General features: G+C 46.2%; 12 protein-coding genes across 12 annotated transcripts; 6 read left to right on the forward strand and 6 right to left on the reverse strand.

Moving 5' to 3' along the window:
• Positions 1-721: 721 nt before the first annotated feature.
• N7483_010188 (uncharacterized protein) lies at positions 722-2072 on the forward strand (the record flags this gene model as incomplete). The annotated part of the gene is made up of 3 exons (XM_057093615.1): positions 722-940; positions 1003-1511; positions 1565-2072. 3 exons carry the CDS (start codon positions 722-724, stop codon positions 2070-2072), a joined length of 1236 nt encoding a protein of 411 aa, XP_056939586.1.
• Positions 2073-2319: 247 nt separating this feature from the next.
• Positions 2320-3144, reverse strand: N7483_010189 (ankyrin repeat domain-containing protein; the record flags this gene model as incomplete). The annotated part of the gene is made up of 1 exon (XM_057093616.1): positions 2320-3144. One exon carries the CDS (start codon positions 3142-3144, stop codon positions 2320-2322), a length of 825 nt encoding a protein of 274 aa, XP_056939587.1.
• A 1631-nt stretch (positions 3145-4775) lies between these two features.
• Positions 4776-5087, reverse strand: N7483_010190 (ankyrin repeat-containing protein; the record flags this gene model as incomplete). The annotated part of the gene is made up of 2 exons (XM_057093617.1): positions 4776-4972; positions 5012-5087. The coding sequence occupies 2 exons, from the start codon at positions 5085-5087 to the stop codon at positions 4776-4778; spliced, it is 273 nt and encodes a 90-aa protein (XP_056939588.1).
• A 216-nt stretch (positions 5088-5303) lies between these two features.
• N7483_010191 (uncharacterized protein) lies at positions 5304-5606 on the reverse strand (the record flags this gene model as incomplete). The annotated part of the gene is made up of 1 exon (XM_057093618.1): positions 5304-5606. One exon carries the CDS (start codon positions 5604-5606, stop codon positions 5304-5306), a length of 303 nt encoding a protein of 100 aa, XP_056939589.1.
• Positions 5607-7472: 1866 nt separating this feature from the next.
• On the forward strand, positions 7473-8527 carry N7483_010192 (SDR family oxidoreductase; the record flags this gene model as incomplete). Its single annotated transcript, XM_057093619.1, has 3 exons — positions 7473-7781; positions 7837-7931; positions 8005-8527. The coding sequence occupies 3 exons, from the start codon at positions 7473-7475 to the stop codon at positions 8525-8527; spliced, it is 927 nt and encodes a 308-aa protein (XP_056939590.1).
• A 619-nt stretch (positions 8528-9146) lies between these two features.
• Positions 9147-10176, forward strand: sdh2 (succinate dehydrogenase iron-sulfur protein subunit SDH2; the record flags this gene model as incomplete). Its single annotated transcript, XM_057093620.1, has 3 exons — positions 9147-9510; positions 9630-9781; positions 9856-10176. 3 exons carry the CDS (start codon positions 9147-9149, stop codon positions 10174-10176), a joined length of 837 nt encoding a protein of 278 aa, XP_056939591.1.
• A 1276-nt stretch (positions 10177-11452) lies between these two features.
• On the forward strand, positions 11453-13339 carry N7483_010194 (cytochrome P450; the record flags this gene model as incomplete). The annotated part of the gene is made up of 5 exons (XM_057093621.1): positions 11453-11663; positions 11784-12676; positions 12749-12859; positions 12930-13096; positions 13165-13339. The coding sequence occupies 5 exons, from the start codon at positions 11453-11455 to the stop codon at positions 13337-13339; spliced, it is 1557 nt and encodes a 518-aa protein (XP_056939592.1).
• An 852-nt stretch (positions 13340-14191) lies between these two features.
• On the forward strand, positions 14192-15319 carry N7483_010195 (uncharacterized protein; the record flags this gene model as incomplete). The annotated part of the gene is made up of 2 exons (XM_057093622.1): positions 14192-15102; positions 15199-15319. 2 exons carry the CDS (start codon positions 14192-14194, stop codon positions 15317-15319), a joined length of 1032 nt encoding a protein of 343 aa, XP_056939593.1.
• A 1376-nt stretch (positions 15320-16695) lies between these two features.
• On the forward strand, positions 16696-17877 carry N7483_010196 (uncharacterized protein; the record flags this gene model as incomplete). The annotated part of the gene is made up of 1 exon (XM_057093623.1): positions 16696-17877. The coding sequence occupies one exon, from the start codon at positions 16696-16698 to the stop codon at positions 17875-17877; it is 1182 nt and encodes a 393-aa protein (XP_056939594.1).
• Positions 17878-18090: 213 nt separating this feature from the next.
• Positions 18091-18951, reverse strand: N7483_010197 (class II fructose-bisphosphate aldolase; the record flags this gene model as incomplete). The annotated part of the gene is made up of 1 exon (XM_057093624.1): positions 18091-18951. One exon carries the CDS (start codon positions 18949-18951, stop codon positions 18091-18093), a length of 861 nt encoding a protein of 286 aa, XP_056939595.1.
• Positions 18952-19437: 486 nt separating this feature from the next.
• Positions 19438-20878, reverse strand: N7483_010198 (uncharacterized protein; the record flags this gene model as incomplete). Its single annotated transcript, XM_057093625.1, has 3 exons — positions 19438-19998; positions 20057-20550; positions 20623-20878. The coding sequence occupies 3 exons, from the start codon at positions 20876-20878 to the stop codon at positions 19438-19440; spliced, it is 1311 nt and encodes a 436-aa protein (XP_056939596.1).
• Positions 20879-21358: 480 nt separating this feature from the next.
• On the reverse strand, positions 21359-22810 carry N7483_010199 (uncharacterized protein; the record flags this gene model as incomplete). The annotated part of the gene is made up of 3 exons (XM_057093626.1): positions 21359-21886; positions 21971-22171; positions 22424-22810. The coding sequence occupies 3 exons, from the start codon at positions 22808-22810 to the stop codon at positions 21359-21361; spliced, it is 1116 nt and encodes a 371-aa protein (XP_056939597.1).
• Between the last annotated feature and the right edge of the window lie 183 nt (positions 22811-22993).

Here is a 22993-nt window from a genome sequence, read left to right on the forward strand (position 1 = left end):
CGCTAAGTGGTTACAGGGTTCTACCGCTTGAAAAGATTTTCTTGGCCTTTACTTAGTGAGCTCCATTAACCTGTCCATTACGCATGCGAAATAACCGATAGGCTCCAACTCTTTCTAATGGACCGTGATGTGCGTCGAAAAATGCCTCACTGGGAATTATCCATCTTGGTCAACTGCCGGGGAAGCCGCTATACAATGCAGGGCTACGATCTAAAAGCATAGACCGTTGAAATTCTGATCCTAGTGCTGATCTTCGATCCCGGAAAAGATGTTAAGATATTAAATCACCTACGGACAGTACCCTGACATTGATGAGATTGAATCTTTGGTTCAATGTTTTATGAAAAACATGGATCGGAGAAATCTTTCCTTTCTCCCCGGTTGATTAATCCAGTCAGAGCCTATGGAATTCCCCTTTCAGGTGTAAGAATTTGATTTGGAATGAAATTTCTGGTCTCCACCGTGCCACGCCCGGTAGTCTCGGCGTACATGTCGGTTTGGTACAAGATCTTGTTGGTGGCGTGAATCAATCTAGGTTTGCTCAAATGAAAAACGAGACCCGCTTCACGCTTTCTCTTTCCCTTAGAGAAATAGAGTCCATACTCTTCGCTCCAGTCGTTCGTTCATAGTAGGAGTGCTCCCCCCATTTCGAAAGATCTTGCTTGCCATGCTGTTCTGAAGAAAAGGGCCATGCCGATAACATTCATTTGAATCACTTGCAATGACAATTCCTGCCGATATTCTTGCTGCGGATGCAGCAGGGAGAATTCCTGATGGGGTCACTCTCTCATACCTCGCGCAGTCTCGTGATAAGTCTGCCCTTGTGGGTATCTTGTTCATGGTGTGCTTCACGGGTCTTCTCATGGTTCTACGTCTGTATGCGCGGGCATTCTTGGTGAAGAAGGTCGGCTTCGATGATTGGCTTGCAATTGTGACATTGGTAAGACTATCTGGAATGAATATAGTGAATTGCCTTAATTAACAACACGATCTTCTCTATAGCTTTTCTACGTGACATTTGTGGTCCTTTCAGTCGTTCTGATCCACCTTGGAAGTGGTCGCCATATCGAATATATCGAATATGTTCTTTCTATGTCCACAGTTCGCGAGACTGAGGTGTTGGATTTCGTTGCCCACATTCTCTATACAACTGCTCTTTTCCTATGTCGACTTTCCGGTCTCGCATTCTACTTCCGGCTCACGGCACGCACAAGCAAACTGCACAAGTCTATTCTCGTTGCAGGGCCATTTCTCTTTGCTGCCTATCTTCCTCAGCTCTTTCTCTTGATTTTCCATTGCAGTCCGGTCACCGGTCTATGGCCCTACTCCTGGCAGCCGGGTGCTGATGATTACAAGTGTCTCTCATGGGGTCTTGTATACTCAGTCAACTCAGGACTTTCTTTAGCTTGTGATGTGATGATGTTCATCATCCCTGCTATCCTTATCAAACAGCTTCATGTCTCTTTAAGGAACAAGATTAAGCTCTCCGTGGTCATGTTCCCTGGTGTCTTGTGAGTACTAATATACTATTGTTCGTGAAGAATCCAGCTAACAGTAGTCAAAGTGTCATCGTCATTTCCGCTGTCCGTATCTGGCTAGTTGTCAAGGGTCAATGGGCAAGTGACGGTAGTTGGGCTTACAGCCCTATGCTGTGTGTCGAGAATGCCGAGATCGCATGTACACTCATTGCCCTTTCCGTGCCCGCCCTCAAGCCTGTCTTCGGAAACATCTTCTCCCACTTGACAGAGTACACCGGAAGCCACACTCGCTCTCGTTCTCGTTCCGCGGGTATCCTTCGAAGCCATTCGAAGCCAATGACTGGCTTGGGCTCGCAGGTCCGTGATGATAAACGGCTATTAAACTGGTCGAAACTCGGCCGTGATGATTATGAAATGATGCCTTCGGAGGTTTCTGTGACTCAGGATCCTTCCAGTCCCAGATCCAAGACCCCTGGTATTCGGGTCACTAATGAGATTAATATTACTCATGGAGAGGAGCGGCCCGCGTCGCAGCAGTCCTCGAGGCCTTCTTCGCATGAGAGGACTTCTCACGATGTCGCTTCAAAAGTATGATAGAATAATTTAATAGATCAAGATCTCTCAGTTTACTGATACGGTCTTTTGTACTGCCTCTCTTTACAAATAATTCCCTCTGTTCAAAAGCATGTGCTTATTATAGTCCAACTGATTTTACGCTAGATTGGTGCCAGTGGTCCAGGTTTGTTTCAAATGTTGCCTTGGGCGATTGACTTGCTGATAAACTTGGAGTGCTGTCACTCCTTAGACACACACAGTTTTCGGCCACGGTTATCTCTCTTACTCAGCCACTCTCTAAATCTCGACTCCAAGAGTTCATAGGCCTCGGCTCGGCAGTGATAATACAATGGTTTCTCCGCGAAACAATCAATCTGTCTGTTTTTTTCAGGTGAGTTCTGCGCTTGCCACTGTCACGCTGATTGATGGCCTCCTTTTCCAACAAAATGTCGCAGATGTGAGCATGATTGTTGCGAGAAGCATACATCATTGGGGTTTCCCCGCTCTTGTCCTTCGCATGAACATGAGCTCCATGTTCCAGAGGCAATCTCACAATACAGGTGTGGCCATTTCTGGACGCTACATGAAGCGGTCCACATTTGACAAGGTCTGATATCGTCACATTTGCGCCGTTCTCAAGGAAAGTTTTGACCATATCGAAGTTCGAAGTTTCTACAGTGTGACGTAAGGGTGTCCAGGGATACATTTCTCGACCATTCACTCCAGCCCCATGGTATATGAGAACCTTTATCATCTGAAGTATGTTGTTTTTTGTTGCCCAATACATGGGCGATTCTCTGGTTGCGTTCACAGTGGAAGGGCAGGCGCCGATTTCGAGGAGGAATTTAACCATCTTCAGATGCGCGTTTTTCGCTGCTAAAATAAGTAGTGTCTCCGAGTCCCAACTCGGGCCAGGAGCGTCAGGATTCATCCTCATGATAAGAAGCCGGGCTACTGCCACGTGCCCACCCGCAACAGCCCACCATATGGGTACCCTGTCACCATAGGTCTCAATATGGGGATTGGCTCCATGTTTGAGAAGAATCTCGGTCACCGCCTCATGACCATTCTTTGCAGCATAAAACAAAGGTGTCCCGTACTGATGGTCCATGATGTTGGCTGTCATTATTCTGGAGCAGCCGCTCAACGACAATCCTATCGCCATTTTCTGCAGCTGAGAAAAGGAGTCGTGCATGTTCTTCTTTGGCTTGAATGTTATCTGCATCACATAGCAGAGGACTGGGTTAGTTCCGGTTTGGACTGGAAAGATAATAGAAAACTGGAGTTCCACCGTTTTCATCCTTTGAATTCGGAGATGCCCCTTTCTTCAGCAGAATTTTGATTGTTTCTCCATGGCCATTCAAAGCTGCGTATGACAATGGGCTTCGACCCATTTTATCTCTGGCATCAACTTCTGCTCCTTTTGAAAAACATAGTTTCGCAATATCCTTTAGACGAAACTTTGGTCCCTCAATGAGTAATTTCACAATCCCATCGAACCCTTTTTCCGAGGCCCATGATAGGGCCGAACGCTGATGGACTGCATCTCTGCGGTCTATGTCAAGAAATCGGTTTTGAAGTAAGTGCTTGACGATTGATTCAATTCCAAAATAGGAAGCAATCATCAGTGCGCTGAAACCCCGTGGAAAATCGCCACTCACTTTTGCCCAATAAATTTTGAACCAAGTTGGACAATGAGTTGAACCTACCCCACAGATTTCCAGAAGGTAGTCTTGGAATTTATCTTCTTTAATTCCTCCAGCCCGAAAACGGAAAGCCCAATTCATGGCAGAGTATGACATAAGTGGGCGATATTTGAGATACTGAGAGATATCTTTTGGACCCTCGAACAAGGCATCAGTTTGGAATTCCGTAAAGAGCAGATGCCACATGCAAATCTCAAAAAGAGCTCGGTGTGATTCTTCAGGATGAATGGATGCTTTCCATTTGAGTGGATTTGTATCGCTCGCAAGCGCTTTTCTATCCAACTTTGCCGGTCCTAATAAAAAGTCTTTCGCCGTCTGGTGGAGGAGATAAACCCGGGAACCTGGAGCTATGATAGAGATGAATGGGCCACACAGTTCCTTGATATACTGGCAGCAGCAATTTGAGTATTTCCAGATTCCATCGAGGTCCTTGTAGGACTTGTGGCCTGCGGTAAGAGATAACGCCACATTCATTTCTTGACATGTCAGAGGCTGAGTTGCTGCAACGATGATATTGAGTAATTTTTTGATTTGAAGTCGTTTTTTGGTTTCAGAATGGGAATTTTCTTTGCTCCCAATTTTGACGAGAATCTTTTCATAGGCTTCATCAACTGTTTGTGGAATGGACAAAGCAATCTCCTGGATGTTGGCTTTGCTGCTAGTGGTGCAGAATGAGATACACCCACAGATACGTTCGATTTGGATTGCGTCTGAGGCTCTCCAGGAGAAGCCTTTGGTCACCAGAGTTAAGGGATCGAGTTTTGCAAATCATTGCAACTTTTTCCTCCATATAAGAATCGATTTCCTTGGCAATTCCGTTCACCTCATCGTTGTTTTCACCCTCCAGGTGAAAAAATTTGAATCCCTCCATCTTCAAAGAATTTAACTCCAGGCTGATTCGTTCCTCGGGTCGACTTGTTATAAGAAATTTCAAATTGAAATCATTTTCCTCTCCGTAAAATTTGCATAAAACTGCAGCAAACTGCTTCCGCTCGTGACTGTCACATTCGTCAAATCCATCAAGAATACATATCACCTATCCTTCCTGGTTATCCTGGGATGTAATAATCAGGGCATCCCAAAGCTCCTCAAACGATGTCAAAAGATGCTTCTTGTTGTAGACCTCGAATCTCTTGAGTATTCGATCAGAAAAAAGCTCCCTTTTTTGCATGAAAAGCTGATGCAAAATGCAGCTCAGGGCACCATTCGCACTTCTCTGGTCTGATGAGACATCTTTAAAAAAGAAATAACAAGTTGTTCTATTTTTCTCACTCCGAAGCTCACTGTCCAGAAGGTATCTTGCTAGGACAGACTTTCCACATCCAGGGTTTGCGGATATCCAGAGCATGCTCGATGACTTGCTTTCTCTCCATTTTCGGAATAGACTGTGTCCCACAACCCATTCACATGTCCCTGGCAGGCGATCGGGGTTCCTGTTCTTTTTATCTCGGTATGATAATGTTTGGAGACTTTGTAGGATTTCCACTTTCTTCTTGGAATTGTCGTCCGATTGGTCTTCAAATAAACGCGACACTACTAGTGAGGATCTGAGATATGAACAAGATCATTCCGTACCATCGACACTCTTGAACCCATTAAAAGTAATTCCACCGTGGACTGTACTACCACTTAGTTGGCCATTAAAGTTGACTGTATTACTTCCACCATTATTATTCTGGTACCCCGTTCCTCCTGAAGCGACTTGGTAATGCTGCGTATTGGATGATCCAGCCTCAAAGGCGGAATCTGGCACAGATGAATCTACTTCTGACAAGTCCTGGATTGCCATCTCTAGTTTCTCAGTCTGCTGCTGTAGCTTTTCGACTTGCTCCTGCGTTGCAGCCCTCAATATTCGGTTCAGGCCCATGGCATGCAGGTTCTCCAGAATTCCTTTCATCAGCGTTCTTAGCCCGATGGGCTTTGCTCATTTTAATGAGAGTAGTCTGGTAGACATCAAGCATATTCTGCAATCTATTCTTCTTTCTCTCATTGTTGAATTTTCCCTCCACTTTTGGAGGATCTCTTTCAAAGAATTGGCCTTCTTTTGACACTCGCAAAGCAATTTCGTTATGACCTCTTTGGATGAATCATTCACATTCGGATCATCGAAGGCTTTTTCCGCACATTGAATATTAACCTTCGCTATCGGGAGCGAGTTGTATACAGCTTGAAATTCGTGTGGTAACCCTTTTATATTTTGATGGCTTCGTATGTACTGGATATTGCCTGAATTATGGCGATCGTGGATGCAAATACACTGAGGGGATCCATTTCAACGGGGGATGGATGCTTGATGAGAACCTGGAGAAGTAAGGAATAGAGTCAGCCAAATAGACTCTTTTAGATGGTTAGCTCTTAGTCCGTCAAAGACTTGACGACTTGAAAAATCCAGGAATAAATAACTCATACCTATATTATGGGAAATAAGAAGTCACTTCACCCTCGGTCTTATAAGGACTAACAGGTGATGCTATCGGTATGATCAACAGCGATCACTAACTGGAGATTTGATAAAAGCACAATTTGAGTACTGAACAGAACAATTTTCAGTGACAAAAAGTTTCCAGCACTTAAAGTTTGAGGGAAGAGGCTGGATCTATGTACTTCGTACTGCCAACTGAGAAGCTGAGACTCACAGACTGCACATGCATGGTGGGCTGTGATTACCCACCTGTGACCTACCCAAAGTAGCCATTTTGAACCCATATGTGCAAGGAAGGATTGAATCACTACTGAGCTAAAGTCAGGTGCAGTTGAAATCCACCACTAATAGAACCCATCTTCCCATCCTCCCGCTGGGTATTAACTGGAACCCATCGCAGGCTCTAAGCAAAGATGCACTTCAAAGCTATCCAGTTAAATCATTAAGCGCCTTGTTCTGGATCTTCTTGCCAACTGTCAATTATTGCTGACGACTCAAAACGCCACAGCCTCCTCATATCTTAAGCAGTCCAGTCAAATGTGTTTAGTCTTTCGGCGCCTTTTGGGGCCCAATGATCCCGTATCATATATGCACGCCAAGACTTCTACGACTGACGCACCTATCAATCAAATACTCCGTACACCTGGGCATTGAATGTGGCTGACCGTGACGATGTGCCCAAGTGGAACACTTCAACCATTTGAGCCCTAGAGTGTTCAAATATTGAGAATATGATGGATTTTGCCTGCAGGCTGGCATGTGTTAATCCAGCACCAAAATTGATTCGAATCCCTGATTCGGGTAGAACAAGGACCACGACTTCAAGATACTCGGGTGAAATATCTCAATATTGAAGGCCCTGACTCTTTTTGATATGAAGTTATGACACCTGAGATGTTCCGGCGGCTCTGCACATGTATCGTCAACTGGTGGGTATCTTCGGCCTTTCGGTGCCTTTTGGGGCCGAATGGTCCAATCTGCACGCCAAGGCACGTATTATGACGCACCGATTAAACCACTTGGGGACTTGCCCAGGTGGGCAACATTGATGGCTTAGAAATCACTACGCTGACCAATTTTATATGGGGGTTTGAGTGAGTATGGAACATATGGGAAGGTTGATTCGGAGCTTAAACCATTCTACCGATATTCAAAAGTTATATCATCAAAATCTTACCTTATTACCAATCACTAGTATTTAAAGCAACCGGGAAGTTGCTCATCGATGCATAATGTGAAATTCATCTGAGAATTGGTTCCGAAACGAGCAATTCCATACTAGTACAACGGACTGCACTACTGGTTTCAAGTATGTCTCTCAAATACCTTGTCACAGGAGCTACAGGTGGCCTTGGTGCTCAGGTGCTCTCCTACCTTGTTGCCAATGTTCCTGCTTCGGAATATGCCGCCGCCTCTTCAAACGAGGCAAACCGCAAGCGTTTCGAGGACCAAGGCATTGCCTTTCGTCTGGTCAACTATGACGACCCTCAATCAATGGAGACTGCATTCCAAGGTGTAGAGAATCTCCTTTTTGTCAGTACCAACACATTCGATGTTGAGAAACGTCAAAAGCAACACCAAAACTTTGTCAACGCAGCCAAGCAGGTGAATGTGAAGCACGTAAGAGAAACAAGTTGAACAATTCTTGTCATTCCAGTTTAATAACCATCACCAGGTTTGGTATACATCCCTCGCATTTGGTGGCTTCAAATCCGACTCTGAAGCCGACGTGCAACGCGCACATTTGATCACGGAAGAAATGCTGCGAAAGTAAGCCAGGTTATCCAAAGGACCCGGACTCATCTATAGAACGCATGGATAGACAAGCTGACTCATATTATAGAGCTGATATCACGTTTACATCGATCCGTGAGGGCTTGTATACCGAAGCTTTCCCAGTGTTCATGGGTTGGTATCCCAGTACCGACAAGGTATATGTATCAGGCGACGGTCCAATTGCATTCACATTACGGCATGAATTGGGCGAAGCAACTGCACGGCTAATGATCAAAGGTGGTCATGAGAAAGAGGTTGTCCTTCTCACGGCACAACAGACAGTGACTTTCGCCGACATTGTAGATGTTATCAATGAGACCACGGGTCGACAGGTCATGATAGAGCAGGTTTCTCCTGAAGAGCTTGTGAGAATCAAGGCATCCGATGATCTGGGAGGAAAGTCCGAAGGCTTCTTTCAAGCACTAGCAACTTGGCATGGGGCGATAGCGATGGGTGATGCTGGGGTAACTGACCCGCTTATGACGGATTTACTGGGGAGGGAACCGAAGCCGGCCCGAGAGGCTATTGCGGCGTTTTTGAGGGAAGATCGAGACTATAAGTGGCATCAGAATTATGCGAATCGCAGTTAGTTTAATACAATAATATGAAGCAGTCATGAATCAGATGTGATTCAATTGATCGCATGTGTAAGCTGCATAAAGGAGCGCCGAGGCTGAGAGCCGGGGAAGAACAAGAGAAGCCGTCACTCTCGGCAACCCATACGGGAACGTTCACACCTTGGCGCCTGAGGTGTCAATCCAGTGTCTCGTGACGAAGAGACATGAATTGCTGCAGGGAGAGTTCATGCAGATGAATTGAGGGACTGAAGATCATAATTGATATGCATGATGTAATCAGTAAGAACATATAACTCATTTCCATCATATTATTACCTAGAATTATATCAATGACAAGCCGGCAGTACACAATCCCCAGCGCACGCAGCAAAAGCCGTGTCCGCCCGATCGCTTGACAATTAGCTTAGCGCTGATTGGCCCATAATGGCTGAGTCAGCTTTTTGCCGATGTTCAAACCCGAGGTTAGTAACAGGACTCCTTGACTTCATTTTGCTCGCCTTTTTGGTCTGCTGGTGATCCTCAAGCCCGTTGACTCCCTTGTTTTGGACCCTCTCCTCTCTCCACGCCTTTTTTCCCGTGCGTGATAATACCCCATTGACCACCCACCGGTATCATATCGCCTTTATCCGTCATGGCTTCCCTCCGCACTACATCGCGACTCTTCGCTGCGTCGCGCCCGCTGTTCCGGCCCGCCGCTTTCGCTCGTTCTTATGCCACCGTTGAGGCTACCCAAAGTGCCGAGCCCAGCCCTTCCGAGAACCCCAAGATGAAGACCTTCAAGATCTACCGTTGGAACCCGGACACTCCTTCTGAGAAGCCTACCATGCAGAGCTACCAGCTCGACCTGAACAAGACCGGTCCCATGATGCTCGACGCTCTGATCCGCATTAAGAACGAAGTCGACCCTACCCTGACTTTCCGCCGCTCTTGCCGTGAGGGTATCTGCGGTTCGTGCGCCATGAACATCGACGGTGTCAACACTCTTGCTTGCTTGTGTATGTGGATTCCTATGCACCAATTGAAAATTGGTTCTCGCCTCAACGACAATTGCACGACAATTGTACGGGAGAACCTCAAATCGATATATAATAGGAATACTAACTTTCTTGGATAGGCCGTATCCCTACCGACTCTGCCTCAGAGTCTCGCATCTACCCATTGCCTCACACCTACGTCGTCAAGGATCTTGTCCCTGATCTGACCCTCTTCTACAAGCAATACAAGTCCATCAAGCCCTACCTGCAGCGTGATACCCCTACTGAGGATGTGAGTGATACATATTTTTAATCATGAATTAATGCCCAGCCGCGATGAGCACATAGTCTAACATTTTGGAATAGGGTCTTGAGTTCCGCCAAAGCCCCGAGGACCGCAAGAAGCTCGACGGTCTCTACGAATGTATTCTGTGCGCCTGCTGCTCTACCTCCTGCCCTTCATACTGGTGGAACAGCGAGGAGTACCTCGGTCCCGCCATTCTTCTCCAGTCTTACCGCTGGCTCGCCGATTCTCGTGACGAGCGCACCGCCGAGCGCAAGGCTGCTCTCGACAACAACATGAGCGTCTACCGTTGCCACACCATTCTTAACTGCACACGAACCTGCCCCAAGGGTCTGAACCCCGGTCGTGCCATCGCTGAGACCAAGAAGATGCTGGCCGCTTAAGTTACGGATATAAAAACGGAGTTGGAATTTTCCTTTCTGTCCTCTGTCTTGCGAGCCAATTTTTTTCTCCTGTCTTTTTATTTTTTTCATCTCTTATTTTCCCTTTTCTTTATTACTATTTTCCGACCTCGTCACGGATGTTTTCATAGGTGTAAATTGTGGATATTTTCTTACTGGAATGCAGTGGTGATCCAATTTCCTTGAGTTTTGAATTGCAACTCCCCAGGTGGAGCTAAGACTAGAGTTATTCGGCTATATGCCCCAGGGCTGGACCAGCCACTCCAAGGTGTAAAGGTAAGACGGAAAGTTTGCACAGTCGAACTTCGGTTCTTTAACTGGAAGCTGGTTTTTATCATTATGAGACTTGTTTCATTGTTAGTCGTAAACTCTTGTTGCCATGGAGTCCATATAGTGGAATCATTTACAGTGTGATGTTCCCCATACTATTTTTGGCCGGGGCATTTAACTTATGCGGATCTCCGTCCATGCGGCTATTTGTTTTCCCCATAAAAGCACGGTTTGAGATTCTTTTATCTCATGTATTATTTCAAAAAGCAAACTCTGACATCATCATCGGGCTGTTGGTTTAGGGGTATAATGCTCGTTTCGCACTTCTTCAAGTCCATTACGAGAGGTCCGGGGTTCGATTCCCCGATAGTCCATGATTTTCTGTTCTTTTTTTTGCCTCCCATTTTTTTTCATCTTAACTCCTGTCTAATTGAGTCTAGTAGGAGAATGCGCCTTAGCGTCCCTAGCGTTACCATCTTTCCTATATAGGCAACACCCAGGATGGGTCATGCATTCCTTTGCATAAGTGACTGGCCTGTGCGGTGCAGTACTTATGTACCTGCTTCCAGGTTTATCACACCATTCCCCACTCTGCCACGAGAGACTCTTTCCTGTCACGGTACGGTGCGAAGCGCTTAGGCCAGGATTACCCAATGGCCATTCTTCGATGCTGCAGTCGATTCTCGAAGGAGTCGATGCTTAATAGCCATTGTTATAGCCCTAGCGTGGCCTGCAGCGCCCCGATGCAAGATCCGTTATGAATGCAGCCAGCCAGAATAAGTCCGTTATGAACTACTAATGTTGGCGGGAATGGAGCCCTGGTCAAGTTTCCCTTCTCTGGCATTCAGTTTGCTTCGCTGCTTGGTCTTAATTTGTCCTAGTATTTCCCCTCTTTTCCCCTCTCGCTCTCTGCTATTTCTTCTGCGTGGTGGTGGCTATTTCGATTCTGTTCTCTTTTACAATCCATCTACTGGATCTCATCTCCATTATGGAGTACATATTTCTTTATCCTCTGATTGCTGCGGCCTTGCTACTGTTTTTCGGCCTACGAATCATCTTTTACCGCTTGTACGCCCATCCACTATCAAGCTTCCCCGGGCCTAAGCTCGCAGCGGCAACTTTCTTGTACGAATTCTACTACGATGTGATCCGAAACGGAATGTACATATGGGAAATAGAGCGGATGCATGAAAAATATGGTATGTCCTACATGTACTACTGTCGAGCGCCTTGTCCTGCTTTAAATAATCAGGCGAACCGCTCTCGTCAAACATCACACATACCCCGGAAATCTCGACCACTAACAATAAGACAAAAAGGACCCATCGTTCGCATAAATCCCCGCGAGCTACACATCAAAGATCCATACTATTACGAGGATATCCATGCCAGCGGCGCACGAAAACGCAACCGAGACCCGCAATATGCCGTTGCATACGGGGCTCCATACTCCCTTGTCGGCACAATCCAACACGACCACCACCGACTTCGCCGTACTTTCATCCAGAACTACTTCTCCAAGCGATCTGTTTCAAATCTCACTCCTTACATCTGGGAGAAAGTTGATCAGCTCATCCAACGTTTCGAGCGTGCTTACAAAGAATCTTCGGTTCTTCATCTACAACTAGACTTTGGTGCTCTTACGGCGGATGTCATCACACAGTACTGCTATGGCTGGAACTATGGATATCTTAATGACACGAAAAACGCAACTCGCGTTGATCTCGTCGATGCTGTTAGTGGTCTTATGCTGATGTTTCACATTAACCGATTTCTTCCATTCCTTGTGACTATTTTCCGTACTGCACCTCCTGGTGTTGTCCGGTTTTTACAACCACGGATGGGTGATCTCTTTGACGTGAAGGCTAGATTGCGGGAGCAATCTATCGCTGCTCTTAAGGACAAGAAATCAGAAGACAAGGATGAAACTAATAAAAAGGATGAGAAATCCGAAGAATCTAACTCAATTTTCGATGCTTTGGTTGGGGAGAATGTGCCTGCCGAAGAGAAGACGGTTGATCGACTGGTCGATGAGGCCGCTCTGCTCCTCGGTGCGGGTACTGAAACCACAGCCAGATCTCTTGCTGTCTCGATGTTCCATGTTATCAATAACAAAGAGATTGGACGTAAGCTCCGTGAGGAATTGAAAACTGTTTTGGAAAAGCCGACCTCGAAGGCTTCTTGGACTGATTTGGAACAGCTCTCTTACCTTGTAAGTGACTTCCTGCCATTTTCTGATTATCCTTTTCGAAGATCTTAAGAGCTAACGCCGGGCGGTATTTAGACCGGTGTCGTTAACGAAGGTCTCCGCTTGAGCCATGGTATGACGGCACGCCTGTCGCGTATCTCGCCAATCGACCCTATGCTATACAAAGACTGGGTCATTCCTGCAGGTGTAAGTATATACCTTTTTACTCACAATCTCCATGAATTTTCTGATATTTTATGCTGACTATTTACTACAGACTCCAGTCAGTCAATCAAACTACTTCGTCCACATGGATCCGACGCTCTTCCCCGAGCCTGAAAAATTCGACCCAGACCGCTGGACACGCGCAGCAGACAAGGGCGAGCACCTGAGCCGCTTCATTGTCTCTTTCACGAAGGGCAGTAAGCAATGTCTAGGAATGAAGTGTGTTCCCTTTTTTTATTATATCTTTCAACTTAAATTTTCCCCGAATACATACTGACTGAATACAGCCTTGCATATGCCGAAATCTACATGACTCTGGCCCATATTGTGCGACGCTTCGAGTTCACACCACATGAAACCACCCCTGAGGATCTCGCTGTCCGTCGAAGCATGGGTGTTGGTGTATCAATGGATTGTAAATTCGATGTCAAAGCGAAAGTGGTCGGTATTGTGGAGGAGTGAGCAATAGAGAGACAGATCTCCCCCTTTAGGTCCTGCCACCTTAGATTCAGAGACCTGACAGGTGACCCATTTGAATGTTATATCATAAGTACAACTCCTAGCGTACACCAGCAGATAGCCTGATATTGATTTATTGGGGATTCTAGCCGCTCCAGCAAATGAGATCAAATGGTTGAGGAAATACACCATGATTATGCCGTGCCGTTCTCCAACTCCACAGCCTGAAGCACGGAGTTGAGCAATCTAACTCCGCCACCGAACAAGGAATCATCTCTCTGCTTGCTTTTTCCAAGGTTTCTTTTCTTTTTTTCTATTTGGGAATTCAGGATGATTTATTATAACCTCTATACTATAGTTCTTCTCAAATTTATAAATAAATACTATGTATTTTTCTCGATTTGGAGGGTCCTGGCCTTAACTTGAAATGAATAAGGGTGGCGAGCCTGAGGCGCCCAATGAGGATGTCATACTAAGAGGCCACACTAAATACTGCAAAGAGCCTCCATTTCAAATCAATTGAATGTTTTAAAAATCGTATTGGTGTAGTTTTGGTGGCGATCAATTAAGAACAAACTTGTCCATGTCCCAGCTCGGCGCATCTTCTGTCCGATTGACCCCAACTTGATTCAAATGTTGGATTTATGTCGTTTTCGGAACTATGCCCTTTCCCGCTCTTAAATCCGCACGGCTCAAGTGTTGAACATTTGAAGTTCAAGTTGGAAGAATTCATATACTGTATAAATACCCTGGTTTCTGTCATTCAAGAGCTCATCATATTCACTTCATCATTCACAGTAACTCTACTTGCTCATACACTCTCTTCCCGAGGTCAGCATCTGAGTAACATTCAAGATGGCATCATCCAAAGAGCTCCCACCTTCCACAGTTCCATTCTTCCCAAGACAATTCATCAAGAACCAGTTCTGCTCCACACCCAAATACCTCGATCCTAGCACAGACCTCTCTGGTAAAGTGTCGATCGTCACTGGTTCCAATACCGGTCTGGGATTCGAATGCTCTGACCAGCTTTTGTCTTTCAAGCTCTCCCATCTGATTATAGCCGTTCGCTCCTCAACAAAGGGTGAAGATGCAGCAGCTAAACTACGCAAAAAATACCCAGGCGCTACCATTGACGTCTGGGTCTTGGACATGAGCTCCTACGAATCGATTCAAGCTTTCGTGGAACGCGCCGAAAAGGAACTGACTCGTCTCGATATCGCCATCCTGAATGCCGGTGTAGCGGGTATGAAATTCCAAATAGTCCCAAGTACCGGTCACGAACAGGTCTTTCAAGTGAACTATCTATCGACAATACTCCTGGCCATTCTCTTACTTCCCATTTTGAAAAGAAAATCACCTGTTGGAGAACCTGGACGATTAACGATCGTCACTTCCATGCTCTCAATGACCGTCAAATTTCCCAACAAGAAAGAAGTCCCACTCATTTCATCATTCGATGATGAGAAATTCTTTGATCCAGTTGATATCTACCCAACCTCAAAGCTTCTTGGACAGTTATTTGCATGGAAGCTTACAGACCATGTCTCCGCGGACTATGTTGTGGTAAATCTTGTTGAGCCGGGATTTATCAAGGGCACTGAACTCCAGCGGGAGGCACCACTCCCTGTTAAAGTGGCACTGAATATATTCAAGGCAGTTTCGGCGCGGAATGTCAATCTTGGTGCATCGACATATCTGGATGCCGTGATTGGAAAAGGGAAAGAGTCACATGGTTCGATCTTGATGAATTGGGAGATTTTTCCGTAAGCATTTCCCATTCATATATATTTATGGGTGCCTTTGGGTGTTCCAAGGTTCAACCATTGAAATAGTTGTATATATACTAATTCATATGACAGATATACTGAGTTCCAATGCTCAGAGGAGGGTAAAGAGATGATGGACAGACTGTGGACAGAGACTTTGGAAGAGTTGAACTTCATTGATGTCAACAGCATCCTGAAGTCTTTATCAGAATAGTTGATGACAAGCCTGAGTTTACAATATTTAGTATGCTTCTTGACTCCACTTACTACTGCACGGCGGGTGTCTCTTTCGGGCTGATATATTTTATTTCGTCCAATGCAAAAATTAATCAGATGAAAGAGCTTCGGATATTGAAACTGAGAGTATAGAATTAATTGTGCGTCGAGTTTTCCTATTTTTTTCTTGATCAAGAACCTTCAATGAACCTTGCACCACTTCTTTGCAGGGCTCATGTATTAATATGTATGTCTGAATGATCAACATCTATTTGAAGCCCTGGAAGTTAAAAACCACTAGTAATAGGCCACCTCGAAAGTACTTCGAGTCTGAATGGATAAACCCAGCCTATTTTGAGATTTATCAAAAATTAACAATAGCAATTTAAGGCGTGAATCTCTGTTTCAACAATGAAGACATGAATCAAATGCGCGGTTGTGTTGTGGATCGCAGAAGAATGTGAGCTGGGGGGGGTTTCAGGATCCATCTCAAAAACGCCCGATGCTTAATTCGTTTCAAATTTGGCTATAGATCCACAGGACTTTCTTGCAAGCGATAGTCAATTTTTGAAGTTCCTTATGTTCCACATCGTGGATATTCCACCTCTCTGTCCACTTCTGCAAGGGGTGAGAAAGGGTTGCTAGGGGAATATCCTGCGGCGTGCCTCAACACCCCTACTTACATTTCTCCAGCCGAAATTTTTACCAGAAAATTGGTAAAGTGAAGAGATAGTAGTTGTCAAGAGTTATGAGATGTCTACCACTGGAGTAATCTATGAATTTAAATGCTTCTACTTATGATCTGGGAAGTAGATTGAAGGACTCGGAGTCAAGATCCGAAAGATATTATTAGTGCCTAGCCAATTTGGAAGACATATTATGTTCAGTTTCATTTGCTTCATGTATTTTTTTTCTCTTTCGTCCAGCCTCATAAATCATCTGTTTGATAATGGGGTCAATACCACTCTTGTGAACGAACAGAGGACGCGTGGTTTCGAGTGGCATTTGGTACTGATAGCACTTTTAGAGCCTTTAGATCATCCTATTTGGATCTTTTAGCGACTATCATTCCAGAGGGGCCAACCGGAATTGAGGAGCTTGACCTTCCATACCATCAGAGCCACTGCTGCCCCTTAGGCAATGCAACGCTCGTCATTATTCTCTGGAGGTGATGCTGATCCTTCGCAGCGCGTTCCCCGGTATGAGGGAGACAACAGATAAAGACCATAACAGAATGGAGATCAACAGCCCAACAATGCTGGTATAAAGAGCCTCCATATCCCTGTTGCGCCAGCTGGCATATCGCTCTTTTGTCCGACCACATACACTCTTTTCGATAATACCAGGGATTCAAGGTCCCTCCAGTCCATCACAATGCGTTACGCTTTTGTTTCTTTGGCGGTTTTTGCCGTCGGCGCTGTCGCCGCGCCCTCTTTTCCTCGCGAGGAGTCACAAAACAACCCCTTTGGTTCATACCCTTTCAATCCTATGGGAGGTTCAAGCGTTGAAGATGATGATGATGAGATGGAGAATCCTGGAACTCTTGCATTGGAAGCAATGTATGCTGCCGAGGGTGCTTCCTATACGCCTCCTCAACAGGCGCCCCAGGTTCAGCAAGCACCCCAAGTTCAGCAAAGTCCTGCCGTAATGGAAAACATTCCTAGCCCACAGCCTGATCCAGTCCAGGCGCCGCAGGTTTCCCAGGCTCCTCAGGTTCCTCAGCATATCCACGTGCCTATCAGCCAGCCTCAGCCGGTCGAGGAACCCAAACCTGCAGTGAAGCCTAAGATCGCTCCGGTTGCCCCGGTTGCTCCTATTCCCCCGATCCCCGAGGCCGTGGAGCAACCCAAGCCTTCTCAGAAGCCTGAGCCAGTTGTCAAGCCTCAGCCGGTTGTTAAGCCCAAGCCAGTCGAGATGTCCCAGCCGGCTGTCCTTCCTAAGCCAGTTGAGATGCCCGAGCCGGTTGTGCTTCCTAAGCCGGTCGAGAGCTCCAAGTCTGTCGAGATGCCCAGGCCCAGCAAGCAGCCTGTTATTGAGCAGCCTGATATCGCACCTGTCCCTGAGTTCGACCCTATGCCTTCTGAAATTGCATTCGCTCCTGAGTCCAAAGCTGCCACACCTACATCAAACACTGCGTCTGCGCCGACTAGTGAGTCGGACGATGATCAGTCTGAGACTCTGCCTCTGAACGACCTTATGCCTGAAATCCCCAAGCCTATCGCTCCTTCGCCAGTTTCGCAAGCTCTGCCTTTCCACCCTAGTCACAGCCGTCCTGCATCGCCTACCTCTACGCCTCAGACTCCTACTACTTTCAGCTCTGTGGCAGTGTCAACTCCTCTTATTCGCCCCACTAATTCCTTTATGCATCGACCAAGCGCGCTTGCCTCCATGTCTATGTCTCGTCCTAGTCGCCACAATGCCATTGCCTCTAGCTCTGCCACTCCTTCAAGCTCCGCCGCTCCGAGCACCTCAGACGCCCCGGCTAGCCCTCTTGGACCTCTTGACGACATCCTGGACAAGCTCCCCCTTCTTGGCTCGCTGGGTCTCCGTCGTTGAGTCTTTGGCTATTCGTTCATTACAATTTGAGCTTCTTTGTATTTCTCCAGATACCGCAGGACCCCTGGTACAATTGTTTTCTTCTGAGGCTTTATTTATATCCAAGAAAATATAACTTTAATTGGTTAGGCGTTAGGTCAACATTTGTTCTATTCATATCTTCTTCCATACATAGTAATCTAAACAAAAACAACTTCAAAACACAGTCCTATCTCAAGGGTATCTTCCTCCGGAGCCCAGCATATCAATACAGCCTTCCACAGCCTTCTGCATAGCATTCGTAGCTTCCTCCAACAACGCAGTCAAAGGAACCTTCCCAGCCTTCTCCTGCTGGACCTTGATATAAGGATTATTCAACACCTTATTAATATTGATTTTCGACACGCCACAATCAATACACTTCTGGAAGATCTCCTTTGTGAAAGGATCCGCACCATGAAGTACAAGGCGAACCTTGCCTCCCACAGCCTCATTAATCGACTTCAGCCTCTCATACTCCAGCTGAATTCCACGAGGCCCATACTCCCCATGGACATTTCCAAACGCCGGCGCCAACCAATCAATCCCCGTATCCACAAACTCATGACTCTCCTCTGGAGTCGTTAACAATCCTTCCAAATCAACCGTATCAGCAACACCATCCTCACCACCTTCAATACGACCCGGTTCCGCCTCAGTCGCAATACCACGAGCATGGCAGTACTCCACAAGTTCGCGCGTCAAAGCCAAATTCTCCGCCTTCTCATAATGCGACATATCAACCATGATACTATCGAATCCACCCAGATCCGCCGCATATCGAATAATCTCAGGCGTCTGTGCATGGTCCATATGTACTGTAACCGGAACGGAAGCCTTCTTCGCAGCTTCAGCAGCGGCATGTACTAGGATACCATCGGCATAGTGTATCGCCCACGGGAAAAGAAGAATCATAGCCGGAGAGCGCTTAGCCTCTGCAGCGCGGACTGTAGCGAGGATTCCTTCCACATTGTAGCAGCACATTGCGGGTACACCGTAGTGGTTTTCGGCGGCATGGTCGAGGATGCGCAGGGCGCGATTATCGGTGAGAGGCATTTTGGAATTAAGGTCACGGTGGAGGATGAAGGGGGGGATTATTGAATTGATTGAGGGGTAATTATCGTGGGGTATTCCAGCTTTAAATCTTATGGATATAGTGGTCGCTGTTTTGTCCGAGGCTTGAGCTGTTAGCTAATGTCGCATCTTCTCCCGATGGCTCAGACTCGGAGATCATCCGAGTCCAATTACGTCAAGTTGATTTCGCAGATTATCGGGTTCAAGTTTCCAGTTTGGTCCGATTTTGCGCCAATTGATCGGAAATATGCTTTTTTGAGTAATTATTTATCGAGAGCTGACGCTGAGTACTACTGTGGGTTGAGCGTATTTACTTCAAGTTTCGGTTCATGATAACTAAGTCATGCCTCTGAAGGTTCAATGTTAGATTTTATCTATGATATTTCTAGTAGATAGAGATAGTAGAAAATTATGAGAAAAATATGAAAAATTCGAATATTCACAATCCAAATACAGTTATGTACAGCGCTACTCGCTTCCAAACACCTTAATAACACTCGAACTGCTTTCAGCACCCAATCCAGCCCGCTTCGCCAGGAACAAAGTGTTGATTGCCGCATTTCCAAGATGCAGTGGACAATGAAGATCTCTCGCCTTCTGCACAGCTTTCTCCAATCGCACGATCGCATCGTTGATTGTCTCTGATCCAGCAACCTCACCAGTACGGTTTTCAATCATCTCTAGTCCCTTTGTCATGAACTGACGACTCGAACCCGCAGCATCGCTCACAAGAGTGAAGAACTGCTTGAGATCGACATTGAGGTAACGGGCAAACGAAATAGCCTCAGCTGCAGCCACGAGATTTGTCAATTCCATCATGTCTAGCACCAACTGTTGGGCCTCTGCTGTTTCCTCTGCTGGCTTGGTATTGAAAACTTTCATGACAGATTCAGAGAAGTATTGGCGGACCATAGAGGAGTCGTCGACGGGACCGTAACCTTGCAAAAGCGCAGATAGGTAAACCTGCTCAGCAGTACTGCACAGAGGTGTAGGGAACTGGTTTTGACGAGCGGAAGTAGTAATAATTCCCTAAGAACGAATCCATTAGCACATGTATAATCTCAGCGAAGACCCAATTTACACTCACAACATCCTTGAGAATAATTGTAAGTGCACTAGCACCTGGGTGCCAATCCTCCTCCAAGAGGCGTTGTAGACGATTCTCATGCATCCATGTCCACGAGTCCGACGATTTAATAGCATCTGCTGTTTTCGTCGCATCCAGACCCAGCTGTGCTGCGAAGCCCATTGCCTCACTTGCGCCGAGGATATGAATACCAGCAAGGACCTGGTGCACCATCTTCATGTTGCTTCCTGCACCAATGCCTCCAGGGACTAGGTAAAGCTTGTTAGAGTCGGACATAGCCTCGAGCAAGAATCGGCCGCTTTCCAGCGCAGTTTCCGGTGCTCCAGCCATAATAGACAGAGTTCCATCAGCAGCGCGCTTTGCGCCGCCAGAGACGGGTGCATCAATAAATTGAATATCCCCACGTTCAAGCGACTGAAGTTCTGTCGCAACTGATTGAGCGTATGAGGCAGCGACTGTTGAGCATAGAATGAGGGTAGAGTTTTGTGGAAGACCTATTGAAGTTCCACTAAGTTATACTATATTTCCCCAGGAAGAAAACAATGAGACCTAAGAATCGAACACACCAGAGACAATCCCTCCTTCTCCAAACAAGACACTCTGAACTTGCGGCGCAGAGGCGACCATACAAATATAGTACTGCTTGTCGCTTGCTGATTCTTGTAAAGAAGAAGCTGGAATACCACCAGCAGCTTTGAACCTATCAACTGAAGCAGGGAATACGTCGAAGCCGTGAACTGGATATCCTTCCTTCACGAGATGGGTGGCCATGCCGAAGCCCATAGCTCCTAGACCCACAAACCCAATTGATGGCTTAGACATGATGTGCGTAATGATAATTTAACAGAAGAATGATAAGGAGCTCAAGGAAATTGAAATAACTGAAATAATTGAAAGCACTTGAGATAGAATCACACCACTTTTGACGTGGGGGTTAGAGGGGCTTATCTGGGGAAATGTCCGAGTCTATACCCGAGATCGGGAGAAGTCCGAACTACTAACACTTCAAAATGTTTCCCGATTCACCGATTTTCCGCGATGTACCCCGGCTATCACTGCGAGATTATTCTACCGAGCTACGAGATTTACGAGGTCCGATTGTTCGGTTCAAAAGGGTAGGTAAAATGAGTCTTTGTTTAGGCTAATTAAAAACATGTGCAAGAAGCTATAAGACATTGGTAAGAAAACAGCAACAGACAATCGTGACGCCATGGCCCATGATAAATATTACATTCTATCACCGTCTAGAAACACCTCTTTACCGATAGATTCCCAAGACAAGACTTTTCAACCATCCCATCTTCATAGCAGACAGCCATCATCCTCGTCATCGGTATCCTCAAAGAAGGTATCCAGAGAACGATAAGACGAGAAAGGATCCGGGAAGGGCATCAGGTTCTCGCTCATAGAACCCAGCCTGTGAGTGCTAGCTGTGGGACTTGTTAATACAAAATCATTCTCTGAAAGCCACTCATTAGTATTGCGATCGCTAAAATCAGGTGAAGACGCACTTGACATATCTGCAAGCCACAGACTGTTCCTTGAGTCAGAACTGTGAAAAGTCTGTTGCCAACTTGGGAGAGTATTCGAAGCGTCCTGATACTTCGGGTTTGCGTCTACTCGAAGAGCTTGCGCAAGCTCTGCGACCACTTCCTCGTGGGAAGGAAGCTCGCCAACAAGATCAATTCTCTTGCTTTCGACGGCGGTAGACTGGGACGAAATAGAGTCATCCAGGTGATTTGTGTCAAACTGTGGCGAAGAATCAGTCAAAGCGCTGGAGTTATCAAAAAGGACATCCACAGGACGGACAAGGAGGAAATAGCTCGAGACCTGGAAATTAATCTCGGGTAAATCGGTGGTTGCGCTCGCATCAGGAAACGAGGATGAATACCTGTTGCGGCTTAACTCACTTACAAGCAAGCGCCACTCTGGCATAACCAAGTCCTCAGACCGGCTGTCACTCACATCAGGGTCGCTAGGATAGTTGTCCGTGTAGGTGAGGGCATCAGTCTGTTTCAAATGGTCAGCAAACTTGATAGGATCAAAGGATGGAGAGTCAGGATCAGGAGCAGGTTCTGGATTGTCTGATGTCAAGGACATAGCATCCGAACAACGCTTTAATCCATATGGCAAGTGATTTGACGTAGTAGAAAAAGCATTGGGGCACATGGATATGTAAGAGGGGCTGTCCGAGGTCAGAGAAATGGAATCAGTTCCCGTAGACCTATCCGGACTCGGAGATCTAGGACGATCCGATGTGAGAGACATTGCATCTGAGCTCACAGATCTACGTGAGCGAAGGCCCCATTGAGGATGGGAGGAATTCTTGGTAACGCAGGAACATAAAGGGAAAGAAGAAACACTTACATCATTTTGAAACTGATAGTCGTAGCTGGCGCTGACTGGGTCTGGGAATAGAGACAATCGGTGTCTTCGAAGACACTCCTCGGGATCATTCTTCAGAGAATCATCAGCTGGCACATGGTCAGAATAAGATGCGTTAGAACTCATGTTCGCAACCATTCGGGCTTGGAAGTCAAAGATGGGGTATTGAGCTTCAAGTCCCTCTAGAGGATTGTGTTGTTTATAAAACCAAAGCTTTGGGCTTGGTTGAAGTATTTGATTACTCCAGTTGTAAGCACACTGCAAGCAGAGGTCTGGATAATCTTTGGGAAGGAAACTGTGGGAGAAGTTGATATCGTCACAGGAGGTGTGGTCTTGGTTGCTGAAAGTATCACTAGCCACAGCAAACATCCGAAGTTGGTTGGTAAATTCGAAGCAGCTCACAAGTCTATAGCTTGCAATATGTCCATAGTCTGGGTATTGGTGATATGTACAATTGCACATTGATGTGAGGAAGATTGCTGGGTCTTGAAGATCATGGAGGAATCGAGGATGAGTTGAACTGGTTTTAAATAGACAGAATGAGACTCTGAG

The sequence above is a fragment of the Penicillium malachiteum genome, assembly GCF_028827825.1.
Source record: "Penicillium malachiteum strain IBT 17515 chromosome Unknown utg000005l:1.0-9002435.0:326005.0-9005861.0, whole genome shotgun sequence".
Lineage (NCBI taxonomy): Eukaryota > Fungi > Ascomycota > Eurotiomycetes > Eurotiales > Aspergillaceae > Penicillium > Penicillium malachiteum.